The sequence below is a fragment of the Siphateles boraxobius genome, unplaced genomic scaffold (genome assembly GCF_051911475.1).
Source record: "Siphateles boraxobius isolate OS27281-9 unplaced genomic scaffold, OSU_SipBor_1 9, whole genome shotgun sequence".
Lineage (NCBI taxonomy): Eukaryota > Metazoa > Chordata > Actinopteri > Cypriniformes > Leuciscidae > Siphateles > Siphateles boraxobius.
In genome coordinates, this window is record NW_027509219.1 from 10,508,608 (window position 1) to 10,535,783 (window position 27,176).

A 27,176-nucleotide genomic window follows, 5' to 3' on the forward strand; every position below is an offset into this window, starting at 1 on the left:
TGTAAACGACCCAGCGGCTACCATCATAAAAGTAATTAACAGATTCCTAAAACAATTCTAAACTTTTATTTTCTAACAAGAGTGAAAAGAAACAAAGGCAACATTTAAATGAAAATGTTTATACACAAACTCACGACAATGCGTGACTGCAATACCAATAATAATATAATAAGAAGAATTATAAGAACCCCAGCAACAATAGATGAAATAAAGGGAGATTTTTTTTACAGTTCTGTGGAGAGGAAGAGGGGAAGAGAGCATGTAGCTTAAAGAGACAACAGTATCACTGAAAGGAAATGACAATGAAGACAGTAAAACTCAGAGGAAGAGGAAAAGAAAGAAAGGACTATGCAGTAGCCTATCTTAGGAAAAGTAGCACCAGAACGTAAATGCCTTCGTTTTTTCCATCACACTTTCAAAATATTGTACTAGTTTTATTCACAATGTCGAGTCTCCCTGACAAAATGTGAGACTCGGTACAAAAAGAATACAGGTGTCATCATGGCAGCGATACCAGTCCTCTGATAAACGCCCCTCCTCTGCCCAGCGGTCAAGTGTGTGTGTGTGTGTGTGTGTGTGAATACCTGGACAAGTCGTATTATGCAGCACACAGCATTTGCGTTAAGAACAGTTTGGTACATCAATATTGTAAAGACAGCTTAACTGCAGGGCAAAACCCATTTTCTCCTTCCTCTAAGAGAACAGAGACCTGCAGCCCGCGTCAGTCAACTGTTCAGGATGAGGTGTGTGAACAGAGGCAAACGGGAAGAAAAACAGGAAAAAGTGCAGCAGTTAGTATGGTGGGGAGCGTCCATTTGATGGGTTGAAAAGAAGAATTAATGTGAGCTTATGTGAGGAAATGAGCCTGAGCCCTGTGTTTTTCTCTCTGTGGTTCTCCTCTCAATCGCCATCTGCCCCTCCACAGCTTCAGGAAAACATCACCAGATCTGCAAGACAACAGCAAGTCCGTTAGTTTCTGATAGTCCTCACAAATAAAACGTGTGCTTGCAGTTTGATTTTGAGTGGGTACCTCTGTGTGGATTTGAGGGGGGTGTGTGACTGACAGGTCTTGTCTTCTTGCATTCAGAAGCCTCTGTGGGTTTAGGCCCGATTTCAGTTTTCTGGCTCTTTCTCTTCCTCTTGGTATCCTTTGACTTGTTGCCACGACCTGAGCTTCTCTGCTCCTGCAGCTCAATCTGATTTACACACACACACAAAAAGTCAAGTCTGATTATGAGGGACCCAAAATGGCAGCAAAAGAAGAAACATTTCTAAATTAAGACAAACAGAAAACCACCTTGAGCAGCTCAACCAAAAAATGTACAAATATATACACTAGTGAATCCAACTCTGATAGCTATATAGTGTTGCTTAAAGGGATAGTTCACTGAAAATTCCGTCAGTATTTACTCACCCTCATGTTGTTCCAACCCCCTGAGCAACGAGAATACTTTTTGTGCACAAAAACAAACAAAAATAACGACTTTATTTAAACTATTCATTTCCTTCTCTGTAGGCCTCTAGTCAGTTAAGTTAGTGTAATTGCGTAGAGCTACGTCACACGTAAGCTCACTATTGGCCGACGCTGGTCATGTGGGTGATGCGTGTGACGTACAACAACAGAAGCGTACGCTATTACACTAGTGAACTGACTCGAAGTCCACAGAGAAGGAAATTAATAGTTGAAATAAAGTCGTTATTTTTTTTTTTTTTTGCGCACAAAAAGTATTCTCGTCGCTTGATAAACTTAAGATTGAGCCACTGTAGTCACTTGGACTATTTTAACGATGTCTTTAATAACTTTTCGGGGCCGGCAAGTTTCAATCCCTGAAGAAGCCTATGGAGGAGTGATCCAGCTCTCAGATTTCATCAAAAATATCTTAATTTGTGTTCCGAAGATGAACGAAGGTCTTAAGGTGATGATACACAGGGCAACTTTTTGAGCAATGTTGCTGGGCAATCTTGCCGAGCGATTGTTGCTTGGACACTTTCCCATTGAAAATGGGCAATATATTTCTATCTGGATAATTTAGATCGGTCCTGGGCCCTGTGTCTCATCTGGTTGCCCGTTGACGGCAACATTGCCCATCAACATTGCTCAAAAAGTTGCCCTGTGTATCATCACCTTTACAGGGTTGGAACAACATGAGGGTGAGTAAATACTGACAGAATTTTCATTTTTGGGTGAACTATCCCTTAACGCCAGACACACACTGCATGATTATCAAAGTCGTCGGATCGCTGTTCTTCTCACACTACACGACTGTCTGGGGTACAATTTAGTTGCTGTTGTGTGCACATTATACGACGGATCGGCGATTACTAGGGCTGGGGTAAACGATTATTAACTAAACGATTAGTTGGGCGATTATTTTATCGATTAGTCGACTAATCTAACGACTAATTGGACGATTAATATAAAGATTATTTTTCTGCTGCTCAATTAATAAAAAAACAATGTATCTCAAACAAATACTAACTACTGTACTGAATCATGATAGTCCTACTATAAGCTGGCTAACGTTAGTCTAATGTTATGTATTTGAACACCGATCATCATTAGAACTCTATAACCGGCAAAAACCTTTTATTAAAATATTTTTACAAAAAAAATTTATCATAAAGAATGTTTAAATACTAATATCAGCTTACGAGGGAAACGTAAGCGGAGTTAGTGTTGCTTCGGAGGCTGCTACTGCTGGAGATGATTCGGGAGAGGTCTGTGCCCCTTTACCGATCAGAGCGCGCGCTGACACGGAGTAAAGCCTTGTTTAAACTCGACGCGTCCACACGAGTGCGAAGGTGCGCGCGGCAAAAATGGCACGTTGGGTGCGCAAGACCCCATTTCGCTGGGCTGTGTGCACAGCTTCTTTTGTAACAGCGCGCGCGGTGCCACAACAGAGGTTGAACGACTCGCATGTACGTCTCACCGCACCAGCAAATAAACAGAGCTATGTGGATTAATACATACAGCTACACAACACCGACAACGCTTGGGAAACATTCTCGTCAGTGCTGCAATGGCGGATGTGTACAACTCTCAACTCGCTGTGAACTCGATCAGGGCGGTTCTGTTAGAACGGCAGTGTCTGTCAACACTCGTGGGCGGGGCCTGTGGCTTTAGTGACGTCACTAAAGCCGCATTCTGAAAACAGGTCGTTGGGAGACACTGCTTATGATTTATGGGGATTTAAAAAAAAAGAGTGGGTGGATTTTTATCACTGCAGGGTGGTTGTGTACACACACTGTTATCACACATTTATGTCCAAACACCATGCAAAAGTGTAATTGCATAATAGGTTCCAATGACAAAAAACAGCATAGAAAACTGTTAAAGATGTTTTGTCGTGTTTTATGTTTCTCTTGAAGCAGGGTCAGATGTTATAAGGGGGTTGGGGGGCAATGTGAGCAGAATTAATATGCACCCAAAATTCAAGATGTGGAAAAAATGTCCCTATGAGTTATTTTTATATTTATAACATATGATAATAAAAAATATTTCCAGAATATTGGCACGATTGCAAATGTGATAGTGATTTTATACAACAGTCCAGTAAACAAAGTGAATATTGTGGTGTGACATTTTAGACGTAATATTGTAAATATTCTGTTTTTGCTCTATTTCTCCAATGACAGTAGTTTCAAACAAGCCACAGAAAAAGAGTAAATCCGGGGGGTTTGTGACTGAGTGACCTAGTTGCTTATTTCCGGAATGAATCTGCTGCTTTGAACGAAATCAGTTGAATGAATGCTTCTATGACTCGTTAGGGTTAGGGTTAGGACGTTGATTTGGCGCCACCTATTGGCGGTTTTAATTTCATAATTAAAAAAATATAATTTATTATGTTTTAGCATCTAATTTTTTCGATATTAAAATGATTGTATTTAAATAATTAATCTCATAACATTATTTATGGTGTTGTAATTGCAGTGTAAATGCATGGATAGGAAAAAAATGGTTAGAACATAGTTAGAAAAAAATGCCCCTGGAAATCAATTTAAGGGGTCAAATATGGGCTATTAATGGGAAAGTTAATGTCTGGGTGATATTGCATAAAAAAATATATAAGCAAAGTTAAACATATGACATTTACTATAAAACCAATATAATGAATGCATCACACTTGTGAATTTGCCTTCAAATGTTTTATCTTCAACATTTTTCATATAATGTTATTATAATAATAATTCCAAATTTTGATAATCATAAATGCATGCTGTAATAAATTATAAAAATATTATTAATATTACGATATAAATGTATAAGAAAGGTAATCAAGGTAATCAAAAATAAATAAGGTAGAGGCCAATATAAACTTTTTTTCTGTTTGGTATTGTAACTTGACTTGGACTTGGCTTGCTTGAAGTGAACCATTGACTTGACTTGATTGCGTGTACATGTGACTTAGACTTGCTTGAGACTTGATGGTATGGGACTTGAGACTTACTTGTGACTTACTCCCACCTCTGTTAAATATATTTGTCAAGCCTTATTACAGCCTTCCCAAAATGTCACATGACCTCTAAACAGAAAAATCCAGATACAACAGGATTCCTTATCTAAATGAAAATCAACTCAAATTTACCAGCCTAAGGAGTTTGACAGTCGTAAAAGTTATTTTACACTATGGCCAAAAGCGTTTTTTTTTTCCCCAGGCTAGCATATTTTTCTAATTGTTTTTAAAACGCCAGCAGCGTGATGTGGCGCTGAGCGATTGCTGTTTTTTTACCGGTCACCGAGAGTTGAAGAATGTTCAATTTTGGGTAAAGCGCAGCACTCATCACTGTCACTTTTTGAAATGTAAATGAAAGTGAAGTGAATAGGACATGAAAAGAAAAATAATGAAAGGATAGGGAAATAAAATATAGATTAGGAAAATGAAAGGAATGGGAAAAGAAAGTGGAAATAAAATGTAAAGCTAAGAAAAGAGGAAAGAAAAAAATTTAATAGGGCAAAGAATAAGAAAAGGAAACTGGAGAGAATAATAATTGAATTGACAGGAATAATAAAGAAAAGAGAAAGAATGGACAAAGAAATTAAACGAATATAATGAAAGGAAAGGGAAATGCAATGGTAAAGAAAATGGTAAGGAATAAGACAAAAAAGGGTAAAAGGTAAAACAAAAGGAGAAAAAAGAAAAGCCGCTGCCTGATGTAAATGACTTAAAGCTGGAGTCCGCAACTTGTGGCGCTCTAGTGGTTAATAAACAGAACTGCATGCTTCTTGAAGAAGAACATTGTAGCTGGAGCTACTTATCTATATTTAAGTCTATGACGAATCACACAGGAACAGGGCTACTTTGATTTCCATTAGTGACATTACATATACTGCTAACAAATTTAACAATTATGAGGTAACAAAAAAGGTCTTCACAGCACAAATCTGGTGATCTTAAACTCTTCCCTCACCTGTATGAGTGTGTGCAGAGCATCATGGGGCGGCTGTGATGCCGCCTGTAGGATCCTGTAAATGGTGTGTGTCTGGTCAAGCGTGACCTCTAGCAGGTCCCCTTCTAGCTGAAGCTCCTCCAGCTGTTCTCTAGTGGATGTGCTCAGCTCGATCACCGGCCCTTTAAGACATGACACTAGTGACGACAGAGACTCCACCCCTGACGAGAGAGAAGAGCCAATGGGTTAAAATTGAATTTAAGCAGCTTGATTACTCATATCAGGGAGGCTAGTTAACAAACAAACCTGTAACATCATGAGTGCTTGACTTCCTGGCAATTCCATTCTCACAGCCAGACTGGACAGGAAGATGGAAAAAAAGAAAGAAAGAAGTTTTACAAATATGTGTGCATGTTTACATTCGTTTGATTTCATGAATGTTACAACTGCACTCCCTTACCGACGTGCCATTGGCAGCCTTCTCTTCACTCTTTTTTGGCGAGTTAACATCTTCTGTCAGATCGATAACTCCATCTTCCGTTTCCTCAGAGTCAGACAGCACAATTACAGCATCCCCGTTCCATTTCTTTTTCTCCACTGTTTCTTCCTCTTTTATACTGACCATTTCCTCCTTCACTTGTTGCACACTCTCTAGCGCCCTCTGTACTTCTGGAGTGTCTAGTGCCTGTTTGGCTCGACCCTGCCAGTTAATGGCTCTCTCTGTAAGACACTGTAACGCCTCTCCCTCTGGCAGGCGTACAGGTAACCTCTGCAGCGCCACCAGCAGAGCTAGAATGGTTTCTAGCCGTGGCCGCCGGGATCGTTGGCACCGCGGACAGAGGAAACGTGTGTTCCAGTCCCACCAGCAAAGGGGCTTTGTAAGATGCGTGTCGGAGGAGCCCAGCAGTGGTGGAAAGGGCACACAACCTCCGTGGAACCAGTCTTTGCACAGATGGCACCGGTGAAGCAAGGGGTGGGGAGGACCATTGCACACGCATACTGATTGGCTAGGGTTGAGGGAAGGGGCTGAGCCACCATTCAGCAGTACAGGACAGTCTGAGTCGAGGGGCGTATCTGTCTCCATAGAGTCACTCTGTTCTCTTTCCATCTTGACACCGTTCTGGTCACCGCTTGCTCCTTTTTCGACACCGGGTTTACTTAAATTAACCTGCTGAAGACGAAGAAGGGCCTCTTTCTCCTGACGCTCCCCCTCTTTGAATGCCATCACCTGATATTGATAATGTAAGTCACATAAATATGCAAAACAATGGGAAAAAATTATAATGTTCTAGGCTGTGTTCCAAAACCTAGTGAGCGGCATCAGCATCCTAGAGCCGAAAGTTAACATACTTAAGTCCTTGCTTGCACACGGAGTCCGAAATTTCCGCACGTGAAAAATAAATACGACTTCACGTTGTGTCAATCACGTTTACACACTGCCTCTGGAAATTTCGTCTGTCATAAATTTCGGATCGGGTTCGATTTCCTACGTCTTTTGCATCCGTAGCAAGCATTTTGAGAGGTGTTTTGACAATTCAGAGCCACTGAATGACGAATACGAAAATACGCGTACAAAAATTTCAAACTCAGTGTGCAAGGACCTTTAGTCTTAAATTATGGCCAAAACAAGGCATCTTTGGAGGTAGGACAGTTAAATTACTAACCTTTTAGAACAGCCTTTGCATCTTAAGTGTATACCTTAAAATACTACCTCTGTAGCCAGCTCACTAGGTTTCAGAACAGAATTTTGGCCATACACGAGAGTCAGACAAACTGGTAGTCTGATGTATGAACACACTCAAAAGGTAACAGTAACTCACGATAGCTCCTGGGTCTCGAAGGTCCTGAGCAGTGAGGCCTAATACATTGACATCAGAATCTGCTTCTGTACCCAATGAGTTCTCCTCCCTCTTCTTGCTCTTCTCAACACATGGGCACAACACCTGCACAGAGGAGAGGGGTTAAACGTTGTGTAAAACTAAATGACTATTTTTGATGTAAGAAACCTTGAATAACATGATTTCAGAGACAAAGGTTTAGACGGCCCCTTTAAGAAGGAATTAAGGCCCTTGTATACTTCAAGCGAAAATGAAGAACGAACTGGTGTGAAAATCAGGCCAAAACTAGTTTGTTTCAGTTTGCCCCACTACCATTGGTCCATGAAGATTAGGTAGGTGTGCTCTGGGGCTCTTCAACAGTTCATTTATTCTGGTCAGTCCGTTTACGTCAGATGCCCGTGAGTAAAAATATTATCACAGTATTATAAGTAATTCTAATTGAAAGCAACACTGAAAATGTTTTTCATATTTAATACTTTAAAGCTGTTGCTTTAAAGCAATCTATTGTATAAAGTGCTCTATAAATAAATGTGACGTGACAACCGGAGTGCTAAATTGCAGTGCTGGTCCATCCACATAGCTATGATCAGATGCTTTCTTAATCAAAAAACTGTCGTTTTCGTTGTGGATTTGAAAGGAAAGTGCGCAGCACAAATTTACATATTCATCTAAATGCCATTCCCAGCAACGTAGGCGGCATCGGGTGTGTTTGCTAAAAATATACCGCTTTCAGGTATTTCAAACTGCTTTTCATCCTAAAGCAAAGAATGAAAAGAACTTTGCCATGAATATATCAGGGCGTTTAGAAAGCATCAGTGTGTTCACCTCTAGCAGACTGTGCTGGCTGTTCTTCTTCAGGAAGGTTTTGCTGGCTTTCTCTCTCCACGAGTGAGCGCTGGCCACCTGCAGCTCAAGCTGCTTCAGCTCCTCCATCTTCACTGGCAGGTCCCGCCCAATGGCCACCAAACCCTCCAGGTCATCCAGACATGGGTAGTGCTCGCCGTTCTTCTCCGCAAGAGATTAGAGACAGAAAAGACATTCACACTTGGGTCACAACCTTGGGACAACCCTGAATGGCCAAATCATATTGATTTACCATTATTTGCATCATCAATTCCATTTTCCATTTATCAGAATTGGTTAAATAATTCTTACCTGAATTTCCTCTAGATCCGTGACCCAAGCGCGAGCTCGGCTTAAGCAGGCCTGCAGGGACAGGATGTTGGGCAGCTGCACTGGTATTAGCTGAGCCTCATTCACGATGGCCTCCAGTGTCGACAGATGGTGTTTCTGCCTGCTCGCAAGAGACAATTGAGAGATGAAAATGGAGGCTGTATTGGTGTGGTGACACATTGCACCCCTATCTTGAACCATCTCACCTGTCCTCCAGACAGATCTGTGCCTTCTCCTCCCAGCGCTCGGCTATAGTCAGTAGCTCTTGCAGTTCAGCCATGGCAGTCTCCACCGATATGCTCTGTGGTACGTTACAACCCGCCTCCATCAAGTTCCTCAGCACAGCTAGAGTCACCTCGCTCCCCTCAGGCCCTAATGTTCGCCTGACCTCTCCCAGCCAGCGACCCTGCTCCTGAAGCCCGCTCAGGAGCTCACATGCCGGGGCAATAACGGGCAACGACGCTCCCTCCTCCAGCAAGGCCTGGATCTCGGCGGCCGGGGGCAGAGGAGAGTCCTGCTTCCACTCGCCCTTGGTGCTGTTAACCAGAGCTTGAGCACGGGAATCAAACTCCTCTATCTTCTGCAATAATGCCTAGAACAGACAAGACATGGTTACACTGATGGCTAATGCATGGGGCTGACACATATTAAGCTAATGTGTTATACAACGTATCTTTGGCCTATTTCCCTTCCTTACCTGCACTTCCTCATGCGGTTTCATAACACAGGGCAGGTTCTGCATGGTTTCCACCAACATCCTCAGCTCTTCCAGACTCATTCTACTGCTCTGGCTGTTGCTGAGGAGCTCTGTGCTTCTGCTCTCACACTTGTTTATGTCTGTGAGGACAGTGTTGAGGCGCTGGAGCAGCTCATTATTGGGAAACTTCTTGTCAGCTGCCTCTTCTTTTAGAACCTCCAGTTCTTTAATGTCTAAAGAGAGAAGAAAAACATGCATTTGGGTTTTAGGTTTTTTAAGCAATGAATTTGCATGACTTTTCCAGTTGTTCATTATTTTGATAGGCAGAAACTGTGAGTAAATATGTATTAAAAAAAAAAAATCCTAATATTTAATCCTTACCCTATATTTCTACCTATTTTTTTCTTCAAGGCCTGGAACCTATTTCAAGGTTTGCATTCTCGAGTCAGCAGGCACTGTTGTTGTGCGTATGAGAATTTTTGCAACTGAAGTGAATCGATCTAAAATAACTTTAGCTGGACAATAACTTTATTCTAGAGCTGCTGTAAAGCCAAAACAATCTTTGTTACTTTAATTTCCTATTATCACTGTAAAGCTGCTTTGAAACAGTCCATATTGTTAAAAGCGCTATATAAATGAAGGTGACTTGACTATTAAAATAACAAGAAAAATGTATATTCATTATCAAGATGACAATAATGTTTTAAGATTTTATCAAGTAACATGATTTTTCCAGGTCTAGAAATCACACGGCAAAAATGACGCCATTGCGGTCGTCATTGCGCAAGACCCCATTTCGCCTGGCGGTGTGCACGGCACTTTTTGACATCGCACGCGGCGCCACATCCGAAGATGCACGACTTCGAGCCGAATCTGGCCAAGCACATACGTCTCATCAAACCGGCACCCAGTTTGTGGGTCTAGTAGTTGCTTAAATTTACTAAATGAGCCAACAACAGCAGACATACTTTTAATTATGGTCCATGTTTTATAAAAAAATTCTCTAAAACTAAATGAAAATGTTTAGTGAATTTAGAAAATATGCAGCTAAGTTATTGTTAATTTAGTTGTATATGTTCTCAGATTCATATATTTTGTTCTAATGTAACAAGTAGCCTTATAATCTCAAGGTTTACTGCTTTAGACTACACGATTCTTGAATGTGGTTTTGGTGAAGTGTACTAAAATAAACATTCACCTGTGTACCTTACTTCTTCTCACCGCTGATTCATGGTGGTTTAGAGGGCAATTACTCCGAGTCACCTCCTGTCGTTTCAAAGAATAGTACAACTGCAAGCGCGTCAAGTATAAACGCCTCGTCTGTTTGGGGAGGTGCGCGCAGGCAGCGGAGGCTCGCGCTGCAGAGCCAGGCGAAAGTATAAACTAGGCTCGAGGGAGAGGTACGGGTGAGTGAGAGAGAGAGAGGGACGAGCGAGAGGTAGTGCTGCGCGAATGCGCTACGGCGCTTTGCAATCAAATACGATTTTAAATAGGCTTAGTAAAAAAAAATTTTTTTTTTATCGAAAATCAATGTGTGGCGGTCAGCGTTGATATTGTGGCGGGCCGCCACAAATAAATGAATGTATGGGAAACCCTGGATCCACTGGTCTAATGGATGGTTAGAGTACATGATGATGGACTTTGAAATTCCCAGTCGGACTAATGAGAACTATTCACAAATGCAGTGAGATAGTTGCCAAAGGGAATGCAATTACCTATTTTGTTGCCGCCTTCCTGTTCTAGAGCTTCTTTCACTCGGTTGGCCCATGAGTCAAAAGACTCAGCGCGAACTTTAAGCCGATGCAACATGGCCAAGAGTTCGTCCAGAGTATAGCGATACCTATAGAGAGGAGGGACCAAGAGCACATAAGACACTTTGGATACCAAGAATGTCATTAGTAAGAACTCACAGGCACAGTACTGGTTTACCTGAGGTAGAGTTTTTCACTGGGGCAAGAGCAGAGGTCATGTGCATGGTAGAGGCAGACAAGACTCTCTGGGCAGTTCGAACATGCCAGGGCTGAGAGGAAGCAGGTGGTTTTACATTTGTCACACTGCCTTTCATCATCAGGCAGTAACTCGAAGGCCTCCCTTTCAGCTTCCTTAATGCCCTGAGAGATGACACCACAATACAAAAAGCCAGCAACTTAATTTATTTGTGCATGTTTGTGAATGATGGCGGTTTTGATAAAAAAGCAGCTGTTAGAAAACCTAGCAAGATGCCAACTTAGCATTTTGGGCAGGTTAATTATAAACAATGCAGGAGCATTTTAACAAAAACACATTAGAAGGTGAATAAACTGGAGACAGACAGACAATTATGCAACCATTTTCATCATGAACGGCACAAAACAGAACTTATTATTAAACTACCTATTTATTGTGGAAAAACACCTGTTAAAATGAACCACATTAACTAAATAGTCTACAAACACAAACTATGATTCATGTATTAACTTCAATTAAATTAAATTATAAAATTATCATTTATTATATTATAATATTTTATTTTGAATTATCATATTATACTTATTGTATTTTTAATAATATATTTAATATTTTTATTAACGTTTTTATAAAACTCTCAGATCAGTGGTAGACTTCCGTCACTCTGCTGTGCTTTACTTCCTGTTGTATATTTTTATACTCTATTCAAAGAGTTTTCTATTTGTATACTCTAGATGTTTTTTTGATATTTGTAACCAATCAGTCTCCTTGCCTAGATGTTTTCCCTCATTCTGAAAACAAATGATCCCACTTACCCTTTCCAGCAGGCTTTTGCGTAGCTTTCTCTCCTCTTGCACAATGATGAACATCTCCCTGTGTGTGGCGGCAGCCAGGTTCAGATCCAGCTTCTCTGGGCAGGCCGCCATCTTGCAGGTGAGTTCCTCATGAGAGAACACACAGTAGCGCCTCAGCCACCGGTAATGCTCGATACATGAGCGCCCTGTGGGCAGCTAGCACAGTGACAGGAAGAGCAACAGCCTCAGTAACACACAACTGGTCGAGTACATTTAAAAGGTAGTTCAAAGATCTAAATCAAGGCGTTTTTAAGTGTGCTGTATTTCATTACCCAGTCTGCAGTGCAGAAGTTGACCGCTTCTGCAAAGTTATATCCCTGATTGAAACCGCTGTGATAAGCTCGTGGAAAAGTGATGACGAACTCCCCAGCACACTGATTGGTCCGAACCACCTGTCAATCATTACGGCCAATTAATAGTTTTATATGATATCAAACACTTATAAGAACACCCACCTGGAGGGCAAAACAAGGCTTTCCTCCATTGCCTACGAGTTATTTTTACCAGGTTTGTACTGAGCACTAATGTAGTAACACAGTGATATTAAACGACCAAATTCAATATACACCTTATTAATGCATGCTATGTACAGGAAAGCAGACTAATCCTAGAAATATAAGCGTAATGCGCATTTTCTTAAGCATTTTTAAATAGAAAACCATTATAAAGAAAGACCTCAACCATATAGCGTGTTGCAGGTGAATTTTTAGTGATTGAAATACTGCAGCGTATGGTTAATATGGATCACACCAAACTTGTATTTTGTTCACATATTTTTGTTTTTCTACTATTTAGAGGTGATCTAAATATTTGTTGCTTGTAACAGATGGAAAATTGACAGCTTTGTGCTGCAGTTCTACAGACTTTTTGCCCTCCACGTCTGTCACCTGACTGAAAACAATGAATTGAGATCAGTGTTTTGGACACCAATTCACACAAAGCATGACAACAATAACAACAAAACTATTCTCATAGAACTCAAAAATTTTTGTATATATAAAATATATATCTCTTTTTTCTCTCTTCAGGACACACACACACACACACATAATATATGTATATATATATATATATATATATAAACACTGACAGGCCATCATGAAGCAGCCCTAAAAGACGTATCAACTTACCAAAAATTGCTTCTATAGAATTTCATTTTTTTTTCAGGCCTTATGACATTCTTAAATTAGTGGCTTAATAATACAAACTCATTACCTTTAATACACTACTGATAAGGAGTATGTGCGAGTCGTGTGTGTTACAAACCGGCACTCCGTGACTCATGAGTATATTCGGGTTCATGATGGTGACAAGCTGGTGGAGCAGGTCTGGCTGAAACTCGAAGAGCTCAGGTGTGAGTTTCTTCATCACCTCCTCTAACTTCTCTGCAGATGATGATGGCACACCATACCATGTTTTGGGCTCACCCCTAAAAAAAGAGAAATTGACAATACACACAAACGTGGTCACTAAACATGCCTTCCCAACTAATTTTACTATTAAAAGAGAAGAACAGCATTTATTTGAAATAGCAACATTTGTAATGTTACAAAAGATTGCTGTCACTTTTGATCAATTTAATGTGTCACTGCTGAATAAAAATCTCCATTTCTTAAAATCTTATTGACCTCAAACATTTGAACAGTAGTGTACCATGTTAAAGTGTTTATAAAACATTGTACATTTACCAGTGCTGCTCCATTGTAGGAGCCAAAATATGCTACATAGTATATTACATAAAAGCCTCTTTATGCATTACCAGTGTAAATAGTTGATAGAGTAACTCCAGTGGTCCTCTATGTGCCAACAGAAAGCGGAGAAAACCATGCCCACATACAGCCATGGCACCTTCATGCCCGAGATATCTGCATTAATGTGGCACAATACTGACTGCTCCAACACTGGCATAACGTTCAGATTCCAGCCGCTGCGGGCATATTCCTGCAATAGGAACAGGATGGAGAGCTTAATTTGCTCTTCTTGACCAAAACATTGAAAAATGAAAAGGGGGAAAAAAAATGACAAACCTCTTCCTCTTCTGTTAAGTGTCTCTTGCCGTTGTTAACGGGAAAACCACTACCAAATTCTTTTGAGTGAATGTCTGCACCATATTCTACAGTAACATCCTCTTCAATACTGCTAACCAACCTCCAAAACTCCTTTTCAACCAGCTCTGTGGGCACCATCTAAAAAAACAAACACACACACACAGAAAAGTAAAGGACCAATTTAGTGTCAATGAAATGACTCAATCTTGAGACCAGAGAAACACTAAATGCACTTATGAGTTAGGTTAGGGAAAAACACTCACATGAACAGGCATGTTGAAGTAGTCGGCTTTAAAAGTGTCGGCCATCTCACCGAAGCTCTGTAACGTATACTCTCGCGTGGCCTGCTCAAAACCAAACGCCTCTGCTGGCTTTTTACACTCCTACACAGAGAAAACACACATTTAACGTTGATTACTATACCAAGAACAATAAGCAGCACAGAAATAGATCAACTGTGACTTAAAAAAGCTTACCACAAACATATACAACTGCCCAAAATAGCCCTACTTTCGGTAGTTTTTTTTTACCGAAATATCCTGTATAACATCAGAATAAAGCAAGTTTTATTTCCATCTGGTCTCTCACCTCTGCTATACATTTGGGACAGCGCCAGTTGCCCTTGGGTGGGTCTGTGAGAGGAGGTATCAGGCAGAACGTGTGATAATTATCATCGCACCCATCACAGAGCAGTAACTTCTCGTCCTCGTCCCCGCGTCCGCACATCCGACACACAAACGAGTCCATCTGGCAGAAATTTCAGTTAGTGCATGCAAAAGATCACATTCTTTAGTCTGAAGTTAGTAAAATCAAACATGTTGGTTTATCTTGAAATAACATCTGGGCCAGATCGGAAATGATCTAAATTATCACTATTGTTGGTGCAAAAGACATATGCATGACATACTTGGCACAAATTAGGTATGATTACATATACTAATTCGTCACATATTTGTTATACATGTGTATTACATGTATTCCAAACAAAACTTCAGCAGAGCCGCTGCATTCCGAACTGGATAAAAACAAGTGAATAATGTCACGGGAGCTACCATGAGTTTGACTCATTTTTGCCTTGATGTCAGTGTTCTTTTTAGATATGTCAGAAAAGCTTTTTAAGCAAATATATAGTAAATATCCTTCACTCACCAGTTTGTAAGATGTAAATATAAACATTTTTACTTTCATAAGACATAAAACGAATCTAAACATACACAATACAATGTATTTTTGAATCCGAATAAGAAATTAGTAAAATACAAGCGTTTACATGGTTAGTGTTTTTTATTTACTCTATACTCAGTGCAAAATTTAAATTGGATCTAGGCTTTTCAGTCTGATTCCACTATCAATCCAATTACTAACTGATTATTTGCATTCATGATGTACATATAGTCACTGATTCATATCTCAGACGCACAAAAGTACTCCCAAACGTACAAACTGTGAGTTATTGAGGTTGCGTCGGAGTCTCATGGTCATCTTAGTGCAGGGTTCATCGCCGGGGTCATTCGAATCGCCAATGTGACTTTTGTCATCATCAACAACATCCTCCTTGATGATGAGATTTGGGGGTGGTGGAGGAATGTCTGGATCTGATTTTGTGACCGGCGTCTCCCCTGGTTCATCCTTCACAGATGCAGATGCAACACTGTCCCGCACTATTACCGTCTGCGGCAGTTCATCTAAAGAAAGGGTTTAATTACTGCATATGCACATTTATAAAAACAAAACCATATATTAAGGAACTACATTTCAGTTGAGCTATTCCTATAATTATGTCATTATCACTAAAATGTGTGTAAATCAAAACTGTAGACACAAACCTTTCTTTCGCGTCTTGTCTCGAGCTACAAGACCCAGCCCCATCATTTTGGGTCCAGCCCCATAGATCTGCAGTTTTTTCAGCTCAGGGTTCTTCTCTATGTCTTCTTCTGTAGGCTCTGGCTAATGGGTGCAAGTGAAAGACTGTAAGTGAACTACAGTGACAGAGGTGACGAAATTCCTCAGAGGGTTTTCCTTAACCCTATCTTTATCACTAAAAGCCACGGTATAAAGCTTGTTTAGGATGGAACGTGACTTCCACTAAACACAGATTTTTCCATGAGGGATCCTTGATAGTTCATGCTATCAAGCTATTAACATTCCACTACTTTTCTCATTGTGGTAAATCATCAGAAAGATCAGCAAAATATTTTTTCCTTCACTTTTCTTAAATATACTGAACAAAATTATAAACGCAACACTTTTGTTTTTGCCCCCAGTTTTCATAAGCTGAACTCAAATATCTAAGACTATTTCTATGTACACAAAAGGAATATTTCTCTCAAATATTGTTAACAAATCTGTTCAAATATGTGTTAGCGAGCACTTCTCCTTTGCCGAGGTAATCCATCCACCTCACAGGTGTGGCATATCAAGATGCTGATTAGACACCATGATTATTGCACAGGTGTGCCTTAGGCTGGCCACAATAAAAGGCCACTTTAAAATGTGCAGTTTTACTGTATCGGGGGGGGGGTCCGAAAACCAGTAAGGTTGTGGCCTGTGGAATGTTGGTCCACTCCTCTTCAATGGCTGTGCGAAGTTGCTGGATATTGGCAGGACCTGGAACACGCTGTCGTATATGCCGATCCAGAGCATCCAAAACATGCTCAATGGGTGACATGTCCGGTGAGTATGCTGGCAATGCAAGTACTGGGATGTTTTCAGCTACCAGGAATTGTGTACAGATCCTTGCAACATGGGGCCATGCATTATCATGCTGCAAAATACCATGGCCAATTACCCCACCGCCAGCATGGGCCACTCGATCCACAACGCTGACATCAGCAAACCGCTCACCCACACGACGCCATACACGCTGCCATCTGCCCTGTATCTGCCCTGCCATCTGACGTCTGCTAGCTGCCCTGTACAGTGAAAACCAGGATTCATTCGAGTGGGAGTTTGCCCACTCAACTCGGTTATGACGACGAACTGCAGTCAGGTCGAGACCCCGATGAGGACGACGAGCATGCAGATGAACTTCCCTGAGACGGTTTCTGACAGTTTGTGCAGAAATTCTATGGTTATGCAAACCGATTGTGGCAGCAGCTGTCCAGGTGGCTGGTCTCAGACGATCTTGGAGGTGAATATGCTGGATGTTGAGATCCTGGGGTGGTGTGGTCCATGGTCTGCAATTGTGAGGCCGGTTGGATGTACTGCCAAATTCTCTAAAACTGCTTTGGAGATGGCTTATGGTAGAGAAATGAACATTCAATTAACGGGCAACAGTTCTGATGGACATTACTGCCGTCAGCATGCCAATTTCACGCTCCCTAAAAACTTGTGACATCTGTGGCATTGAGCTGTGTGATAAAGCTGCACATTTTAGAGTGGTCTTTTATTGTGGCCAGCCTAAGGTACATCTGTGCAATAATCATGCTGTCTAATCAGCATCTTGATATGCCACACTTGTGAGGGGGATGGATTATCTCTGCAAAGAAGTGCTCACCAAAACAGATTTAGACAGATTGTGAACAATATTTGAGAGAAATAGGCCTTTTGTGTACATAGAAAAAGTCTTATATCTTTGAGTTCAACTCATGAAAAATGGGGGCAAAAACAAAAGTGTTGCGTTTATAATTTTTCTCAGTGTAAGTCTTAAAATTTGTTGATCAAACTGGTTGAAAACCACAGATTTATCGATATAAAGCAAAAATGGTTGAGACAGCACTGCAGACTGATAAAGCAAACATGCATAAAGTTAGTTTTGTGCCAGACTTGATTGCTATCAAGAGGAAAAAAACAATTATTCATTTAAACAATTAATACTGTATGGCATTTCTAAACGCCCAAGTCGGTTATGAAATGAAAAACTGCTGAAATGGCTGGGCAACAAAGCGATGTCTTTATTTAGGTTCAAAATAGATCTCTATATTTAAAAATATTTTAAATATACTATATACTACTATTATAAATATTACTTTTTTCAGTCAAAGGAACACCAAAAAGCCAATGTTACCAAACACATTCAAAATGTGTAATACAAGTCAAAAAAATTGTCAAAATCAACAGAAATCGACAAAAAGTTTTCCACACTGATTTTCCCTAAACAAAACAGCAGTAACATAATAAATGGCAATATTCACATACATATATTTATACCTAAAAAGCTAACAAACTAAATTTTAACAACCAAAAAACTTGAGTTCTTAAACTCTCAATTGAAAAGAACTATTTAAATGATTAATGAAAAATAATTGAATGTACCAATTTTAAGTTTAAACAAAATGCCATTAAAATAACTTTCTTAAAGATCTCATATTTTGAAAAACTTGTCTAATGACAGTCTAAGGAATTGCAATATTGATTATGTGGCGTAATGTTTATATCAGTAAAATCACAGCTAATATATCATAAATATTTATAATATCACCCAGCCCTAACTGCTAAATGCCTTAAGTACGCAGAAGCACATGGATATAATCGGCTTTAAAGGGATAGTTCAACCAAAAATGAAAATTCTGTCAGTATTTACTCACCCTCATGTTGTTCCAACCCCGTAAGACCTTCGTTCATCTTCAGAACACGAATTAAGATATTTTTGTTGAAATCTGAGAGCTGGATCACTCCTCCACAGGCTTCTTCAGGGATTGAAACTTGCCGGCCCCGAAAAGTTATTAAAGACATTGTTAAAATAGTCCAAGTCACTACAGTGGCTCAATCTTAAGTGTATCAAGCAACGAGAATACTTTTTGTGCGAAAAAAAAAAACTAAAATAACGACTATTTCAACTATTCATTTCCTTCTCTGTGGGCCTCGTGTCAGTTCACTAGTATAATAGCGTACGTTGTTGTACGTCACACGCATCACCCACATGACCAGCGTCGGCTAATAGTGAGCCTACGTGTGACATAGCTCTACACTATTACACTATGTTAACTGACTAGAGGCCCATAGAGAAGGAAATGAATAGTTGAAATAAAGTAGTTATTTTTGTTTGTTTTTGCGCACAAAAAGTATTCTCGTCGCTTGATAAACTTAAGATTGAGCCACTGTAGTCACTTGGACTATTTTAACGATGTCTTTAATAACTTTTCGAGGCTGGCAAGTTTCAATCCCTTAAGAAGCCTATGGAGGAGTGATCGAGCTCTCAGATTTCATCAAAAATATCTTAATTGGTGTTCCGAAGATGAACGAAGGTCTTACGGGGTTGGAACAACATGAGGGTGAGTAAATACTGACAGAATTTTCATTTTTGGGTGAACTATCCCTTTAAGACCAGATTAACGTCTGCCACGTCAATCACTGTTTCTGTATGTTCCGTTCTTGAAACCTGTCATCTTATTGCAAAAAAAACCAACTCATTTTAAACTTGCTGCAAGATGAATAATATGAACCAGCCATTAAGAGAACAGCAGTGATAACATGTTAATGCATATCATAGATTAGAAGTAATATGCAGCCCAAAGAGGGGCAACCAGTCCACCACCAGAGGAAATGTAAGCAAGCCAGCATTGCTAAAAGTGTGCCATGACAAGCGAAGTGAAAGATGGCTAACAGACACTGAGGAAGATGGGATGGATGCATAAAGAGATAAGGAAAAGCAAGAGCTGAAAGAAAAGAAACAAGAGTGAACGACAGCAAGAGGTCGAACAAGGGTTTTTTGAGAGCATGAGGAAACATCAGCAAAGGAGAAAGAAAGTGAGGGATAGGGAGGATAGGAAAGAACAGAGGGAGCGAGAGCGAGGCAGTACCGAGGAGATGTTCTGAGAGCCAGTTGTAAGAGGGTGGTGAGTTGGATCCTCTGGACCCTGCATGGGGAGACAACAATCAAAACAAAATGGATTCCAGAGAGAGACAGAAAGAAAAAACAACAACCATGTGCGACAGGACAGAGTTAATCTGGGGATAGTTACGTATTAAAAATGTGGGCGGGTTTTTTATGTCTGAGGTGATTTAAATTTCAGGCAAAATGTTAAGGGAAAAATCAACTCCGCATATGTGAAAATGTACAACTGTTCAGCTGCAACAGTTTTCTTTGTTGTTTTTGCACATGATTGTTCAAAGGATAACAAATTTAAACATGAAAAATATTACATGTAAACCAGTGAAAGGTTTGGACACACCTGCACTTAATTATGACTATATTTGACACATTTTTAAATAACAGTAGAAAGTCTAAGAGTCTTCACTATGAAATAGCACAAGTATATGAAACAAATCGAAACTATGATGTGTTGGAGCTTCTTTGACAGCCCTGCACACTCTGGACATTCTCTCACCCAACTTTATGAGGTGTGTCCTGGGATGATTTTATATTTGATTAAAAGGTATCTATGTTGGACACTTTCCATGCACTATGCAAGGTCCCATTAATATGTACACACAACTTTTATTTGTCTACAAAACTCATCTGAAACATTCAAGCAAAAGGCTTTACTTCAAAAGTTAAGATTTTGAAAATAATTAAGTTAAGTGTGTCCAACTTTTTTCCTGCTAGGGTGTTTTAGTTCTTTTTCATGTTTGAACTAGGACGCAAACCAACAGAACAACTGGTTTAGACAAAATATTAAGAGAGGGGAATGGACATTCAAGGAATGGGGGGCAGTCTCATTAAACAATTACAATCGTTTAGTGAATTAGAAATTAGTGAGGGAACCACAAAAGGTTTTCGCTCAACTCTAAAACGATGAAGATGTCTGCAGCTGATACTACAGATTCGTTTATTATCGCTAATGCTATGAATCCATCGACCAAGCTAATGTAATGGGCAGGCAAATTAAAAAGCCAAACACCCGCAAAATAAACGCTGGGAAAATGCTGCATCAATGGAAATTATAAGGATGAGAATTGCATTAATATGTAATGAAAATGTATGGTTATGGCCAATGGTTTTAAAGAGATAAAGCCTAATGACAAATGAAAAGCAGAAAGTGATAGAAAGAAGAGAGAGGGATGAGGGCAAGATGGACACAATGCTTCTTTTTTTTAAAGCACAGGAAGCAAAGCATGCTGGGAAGTGCCTTGAGAGCATGGTCAGTGCTGATCTAAAAGCGCTCATACATCTCATAAAAACAGACAAAGCACATATTTGGATGGATCCATTAAGCCCTGGACAGTTATACATCTATTAAAAGGAAAAGATTCAAGTCACCGTATGCAAGTTAATATTACTAAAAATAAAGATTACACTAGTAACTATATTTTTATTATCCTTTTGTTAATAGAGCATACTGTAAACGTAAACACTGATTTTGACATAAGTGATATAAATTACATTTATTTGTTAAGGTTACACATTAAATGATGCTGTTTTTAAAATCACTGCATTGGCTTTTTTCAAATCCAATTTATCATCAAATACTGTTTGACAAAATTAGCTAATGAAGAGATCATTTTATATCACAATAAAATTACATAACATACAAACAACAGTTCAATGAAGACAAAGTTTTAAAAGTTACCATACGCAAACCAGAAACAACACTCACCTCAGGCTGAAGACGATTGGCTCGTCGCCCATAGCTGTTCATCTTGGATGGCGGGACTGATTGGCGGAGAGGAATGGAGTGTGGTTTGTATTCCCGGTCAATCTCCTCACTGTCATACGGCCTGGGTTTACATGGCTGGATATGCCGAACACATACGCGTCAACCTTACACTCACAATAAGGGCTGTACGTCTTTTAGGTATATATTCCACATTCTGATCATATTCTGCTTAAAGGCCCGTTCACACCAAGAACAATAACTATAAATATAACCATTTATATATCCTCAGCATCTCCACTTACTTTTTGGGGGATGTCATGGCCTAATGGTTAGAGAGTCAGACTGGTAACCTAAAGGTTGCAGCTCAATACCACCAGGAAATGACTGAGGTTCCGTTGAGCAAGGCACACAACCCCCAATCACTCCCCGGGCGCCACAGCAAAAATGGCTGCCCACTTCTCTGGGTGTGTGTGTGTGTGTCCATGGTTTGCAGAGTGTGTGTTTGTGTTCACTACTCACTACTCCTAATATGTGTGCACTAACTTGTGTTACGATACTTGGCCTACACATGTCACTATAACAATAACTATAATAGCGTCCACACCAGCGGATGACATAGTTGTTTATTCAAAGTGAGCAGCAGTTTTGTAGTCTGCCGCATTAAATGCTTATGGCGAGCTCTTTGAAGCAGAAAGGATTCTAATTGGAAAAAAATTGTTCTGCAAGTGATTCCAACGATACCATTTCTCTGTGCCGTTATAGTTGTGGTGTAGACTCTCCAATTCCTTTATAATTTAGAACGATTTATAGATCTACATCCTTATTGGTATTTCTTTAGTTATCATCCTTGTTTTCAAACGGGCCTTAAGGATTTATGTTTTTTGTAAAAGACATTTACCTGCAACAGAATATTCCTTTGGACAGTAGACAAATAACAAAATGTAGGTAATAACTTTTCTTTTAATGACTGTAAAACTAAAATTATCAATAGCTTTATTTTTCACTACTGCCCTTTGCAAACAGAATTACCTTTGTTTGAACATGTGCCAAAATAAAATTATTGTTTGGTTACAGTAGGCGTTTCAAATGAGGCATTTACCCAAAATTCAGATGTTAATCAGGCATGTTAATCAGGTTAATACCTAATGCTCACATTATCAAATTCTGAGTATTAGAATATCTGTGTGCATGTAAACACTTGCAGAGAAACATTATTTTACTGTAGCTCTTACATAATGCAAAATGTGCACATATTTTCATTAAACAGCAAAAAAAAAAGGTCAAACACTGTACCGGTAAACTGGCTCCAGACTGGAACATCTCAAATGGATAGACGATCCTCTCATAGTGGGACCTCAGGAGAGAGCCAATGTTTTTGCCAGGAGGATAACCGAGTTTCTGTGCCACGCGTGCCCAGCGTCTCTCCTTACTCACTGCCTCAAAACCTCCTTCCTCTGTCACAATCTACCACACAAGACATACAGCATACAAGTTATGGATTTACATCAATGCCAACCTTCATGTCTTTCCAGTTTATGCTTTTTTTAAAGATCAATGATATACTTAGGCCTATCTTGTTTGCCTATTATCAATCAAATTACATTAACCAAATCTGTCAATTCCATAAAAGACTGCAGTTATAGACCTTGGCCAAGCTGAACAGATCTAGAATACGTCGTTCTATGTTGGGGATCTTCAGGGAGGATCCCTGAATCTCCCAGAACTTGGCAATTCTGTCCAGATAATTGAGTTTCACTCTTGTCTCAGCCTGAGAAAAAGAAAAAAAAAAAAGATGTGTTTCACTGCTTAGTCAACATAAGAACAACATGTGGGTCATGCTTCATGGAGTAAGACAGGTGGGTGATGGGTTGAACAGGATGCAGCTCTGACCTCAAGCTCGTTGAGCCTCTGAATACGTGGAGTGAAATGGAAACTGTCCACCTCCACGGCAAATGGTGGCTGCCAGTCCTGGAATACAAAGAAAAGTCAGTTTACATGTGAATATTTTCATAGTGGCGTAACCATAAAGTGATTGTTCACCCAAAAAAGAAAATTCTGCAGCACACAAAAGATGATATTTTGAAGAATGATGGCATCCAAACAGTTTTATTGACCATTGACTTCCATTCTATGGGCAAAAAAGCTTGCTTTTCAAAATATCTCCTCAGAATACAGTCAGTCTTGCAGGTTTGGAACAACACATCTTTAACAGAATTTACTTTTTGTGGGTGAAATATCCCTTTAAGCGTGTAGAACAATATCACATAGAAGAAGGAATAAGATAAAGCTTGCGATGATTACGGGAGGTGGGCGAATCTTGCATATTCCAGACTTTTCTGCTATTGGGCGGATTTTGGCGATATATCCCAGTGGATCTGCAAACTCCTCCCATGACGGTTCAAACACTGGACATTCCGGCGGCGGAACAAACTCCTCCCCTCCATCCATCGCTCTGAAAACAAACAATTCATGTTAAAAGGAAATGCACAAGTTCACTTAAATCAAACACTATATCTTCTAAATCAACAGCAAATACAATCGCATTGGCCTTCAACACAAGCAGAATTAATTTCTGTATAAAAAAAATATTATACACCATTCTTGCTGTTACACTGAAGTGAATTTGACATTTTACTGAAATCATTTTATTATTGAGGTCGAATTGTTTTTATTCACTGTGATACATTTTTCAGCAGTTTTTGATTATTCATGTTTTTAAACAACACAATCATCCATGAAAACTTTTGCCACGTATAATTAAAGGTTCAGAGTTCGCCATATTGACACCATCGCTAGATCCATGCGACCAGCTCAAAAGCAAACGTATCAAAATAAAATAAAAGTACATAAACGTGGCGGATCAGGTTTTGTATCTATTAAACTAAAGTTAGGGGATGATGCACCCACTTTACTAATCAGGAAGTTTAGCAGACAAAGGAAAAAGTCCATCCAAAAGTACACTGGTCGAAGGAACTGGAGAACAGAAACTAATTTATTAGAAGTACATATAGAAATGCAACTTATTTCATTTCTATTCTAATGAAACATCATATCATTTCTAACTTCAGAAATCCCCTGATTTTGACCCTGTCTTCTAATCTCATACCAGACAAAATGGGGGAGGGAGTGAAACATTGTTCATTTAGGCCTTGCCAGGAAAACATAAATAGCCTGCATATATCACCAAAACTGTGCCTTTTAAAACAGGAAAATGCCTTATATGAAACAGGCCTTTCATTTACTACTACTTACAAAACCTTGTTTATACTGGTATCTTCCATGTTATGAAAACGACAACAAAAACGGATAACGTGACAAGCGGTTCACACTTCATTTCCCAAGCTAAAAACGATGACATTAACTTCTCGTTTAAACCGGTTAATCCTGATAAATGAATAGCATGAATATACGTAATAAAAAGCACAGGATCTCCACATGTCACGCTCAAATATGTCCCACTCAGATTAAATAAAGTTTAGCTATTTAAAAAAAAATAAAGTTAGATGTATTTGACAATGGCGTGACAGACGACTAACGTTAGGTAACGTTATAAATAAAATAATGGTGGCAGTGGCTGTCTCTCAAAACATAGTTAGCTGCCTACCTAGCCAAAAAAACATTCGAATTAGACAAAAACACATTAAAAGGGCACATATAACGGTCAAACCTGCTTTCTAGGGAACACAGCACACCAGGTCTTTCAAGACAGTCATAATCCCAAATTTCCTGTAGCTTTAAGTTAGCCTGCTAACCAACCTCGACTCGCGTGAGATTCGAGAAAAGCTTTTAAATTCACTGATAATAGTAATACCAAAAGAATGTGGTGAATGGACACTTTTTAGACATATCTGTGAAAATGATGTGTACTTGGGATTTGCTTAGAAAGCAGTTGTATAACAGTAAGTTAGCTGGTTAGCTGTCCGGCTAATGATCAAAACAATAAAACCTCACCATCCGTGTGTCAGTAGACCCGCGACAAATCAACAAACGATTCATTTGACTTTAAATGTAAAACGAACCTCAACATATCCAACAGTATAAATACTTAAATAGAGTATAAATCCAGCACGAGGGCCAAACATAAGGACTCAACCCCAAGGAATGGCTGAGTTGTGGAAACGCACACCAGATGAAGATACTTTACTTGTCTTGAGTCGCAGGTATATGATGTGTGACATTTAAATGGACCATCTGATGGTCTATAGCTGCTACCAGGTAAAGCATAAATACTTGCACTAAATCGATCACATTTAGCCATAAGTGCAGGTGGAATCTGAACAACACAGTCTTACATTTTTTTTGCACTTGGTCTGAGTTCTTCTTATTCTTCGGTGTCGTCTGAGCCGGTGTGTTTTATTATTTGTGTCTTTCGGGGTCTTGTATGATGATGATCACGGGGTCTATTGTTCGGCAGAGGGTCAGTCTCTGGGTGGCAGTGGCTCTGCGGCCTCCTCGATCAGCCCATCCCAGCACACACACTCTCATACACTCTCATACACACTCTCTCGGTCGATTAGAGGGATGCTGATCGCGGAGATCTTCTTTTCTACGGACTCTAGAACGTCCCGCGTAAGTTGACGTTTTCTTTATAATAACCACTTCGAGCGCGTGCGCAAAATACACGTTTCCAATGTTTTCTTTCCTCGGCACCTATCCACAGTTCATCCTGTCTGAACTGCACGCCATCTTGGTTTCATCACGACCTAAGCACAACTCTCTCAAGATCCATTGATCTCAGTTGGGAAAACACGCACTTGACTGGATGTGAGCACGATCTCATCCCTCCACGCTTCTAGTTACATGTAAACTAGTCCCCTGGACTCGACCGATTTAATGCACAAGCACGTAAATTATCGTCCTGGATACAACGGCAAATGCCTGCTGGTTTCACAAGTACTTTTAAATGTGGGTTATATATTTTATAATGTCGATTTGTGAATAGTTTTGTGTTGTACAAGTGATGCAGGTAGACAAGCGTACGTGACGCGGAGTGATATTTCACCTCTATCTTGGAGAAGTAGTTCCAGTGAGTAAAATTTGCGCAGAAGAGGTCAAGCGATGTATGCGAAAAACAAATTGGGTAGCGACAACTAGTGGCAAAACATCGAAATAACCCAAAATAAATTATGTCATCATTTACTCATTCCAGTTTGTGGGTTGGGTTGAATTTTCTTGATTTCTCATAATGGATAATGCAGTAGCTATAAGATGTAGTATCAGATTTAGTATATAGCCTAATCCAAATTATGTTTATTACCCAAACTACATATTTGTTGATATTTGTTTGGCTATTTTGTTCTCCTAGATTGTATTTGTCTCCCATAATGTATTTAATGTTTGTTGTATACTTTAATAATAACAATGACTTTAATGACTATAATAATTATATGAAAAAAAAAGTTTTGATAAATATTTAAGATAGGCTATCTATGTAAGATCAGGTCTGTAGAACAATATTTGCCCATCTAAAACGTAAATGTATCAATTCAATTATAGAACTGTGGAAATATAATTTTTAACAACAATTGAATACATTCAGTTGAATTGTTTTGTTTGACATACGTTCTCATTACAAAGTGATTTGAGGGAGCAATAATTCTAGTTCAAGAGCTTAAACGAAAAAAACTTGACAATTTGTTGGTCCTGGAATTTTAATTGTGAGTCTGAAACCCTGGATTTAATATATTAATTAACTCTTAAAGGGAAAGTTCTCCCAAAAAATGAAAATCTTTCATAACTTACCCTCATTTTTT

At 39.5% G+C, this 27,176-nt stretch overlaps 1 protein-coding gene across 2 annotated transcripts; it reads right to left on the bottom strand.

Moving 5' to 3' along the window:
- Window positions 1-51: 51 nt before the first annotated feature.
- On the bottom strand, window positions 52-26,232 carry kdm5c (lysine demethylase 5C). 2 transcript variants are annotated; one of them, XM_077222626.1, is made up of 28 exons: window positions 25,716-26,232; window positions 23,725-23,875; window positions 23,314-23,391; window positions 23,069-23,191; window positions 22,717-22,887; window positions 21,424-21,558; window positions 19,687-19,743; window positions 15,772-15,892; window positions 15,386-15,630; window positions 14,534-14,692; window positions 14,209-14,328; window positions 13,925-14,083; window positions 13,657-13,838; window positions 13,164-13,326; window positions 12,170-12,289; window positions 11,859-12,053; window positions 11,026-11,207; window positions 10,812-10,936; window positions 9,097-9,329; window positions 8,606-8,991; window positions 8,382-8,520; window positions 8,052-8,231; window positions 7,209-7,331; window positions 5,849-6,616; window positions 5,695-5,746; window positions 5,410-5,609; window positions 1,031-1,196; window positions 52-947 (listed from the first exon to the last, which is right to left on the bottom strand). In XM_077222626.1, the coding sequence occupies exons 2-28, from the start codon at window positions 23,869-23,871 to the stop codon at window positions 928-930; spliced, it is 4,749 nt and encodes a 1,582-aa protein (XP_077078741.1). In that variant the 5' UTR covers window positions 23,872-23,875; window positions 25,716-26,232; the 3' UTR covers window positions 52-927. The 2 variants fall into 2 exon arrangements, with proteins under 2 accessions (XP_077078741.1, XP_077078742.1); XM_077222627.1 differs by lacking the exon at window positions 19,687-19,743 and having other exon boundaries at window positions 25,716-26,187.
- Between the last annotated feature and the right edge of the window lie 944 nt (window positions 26,233-27,176).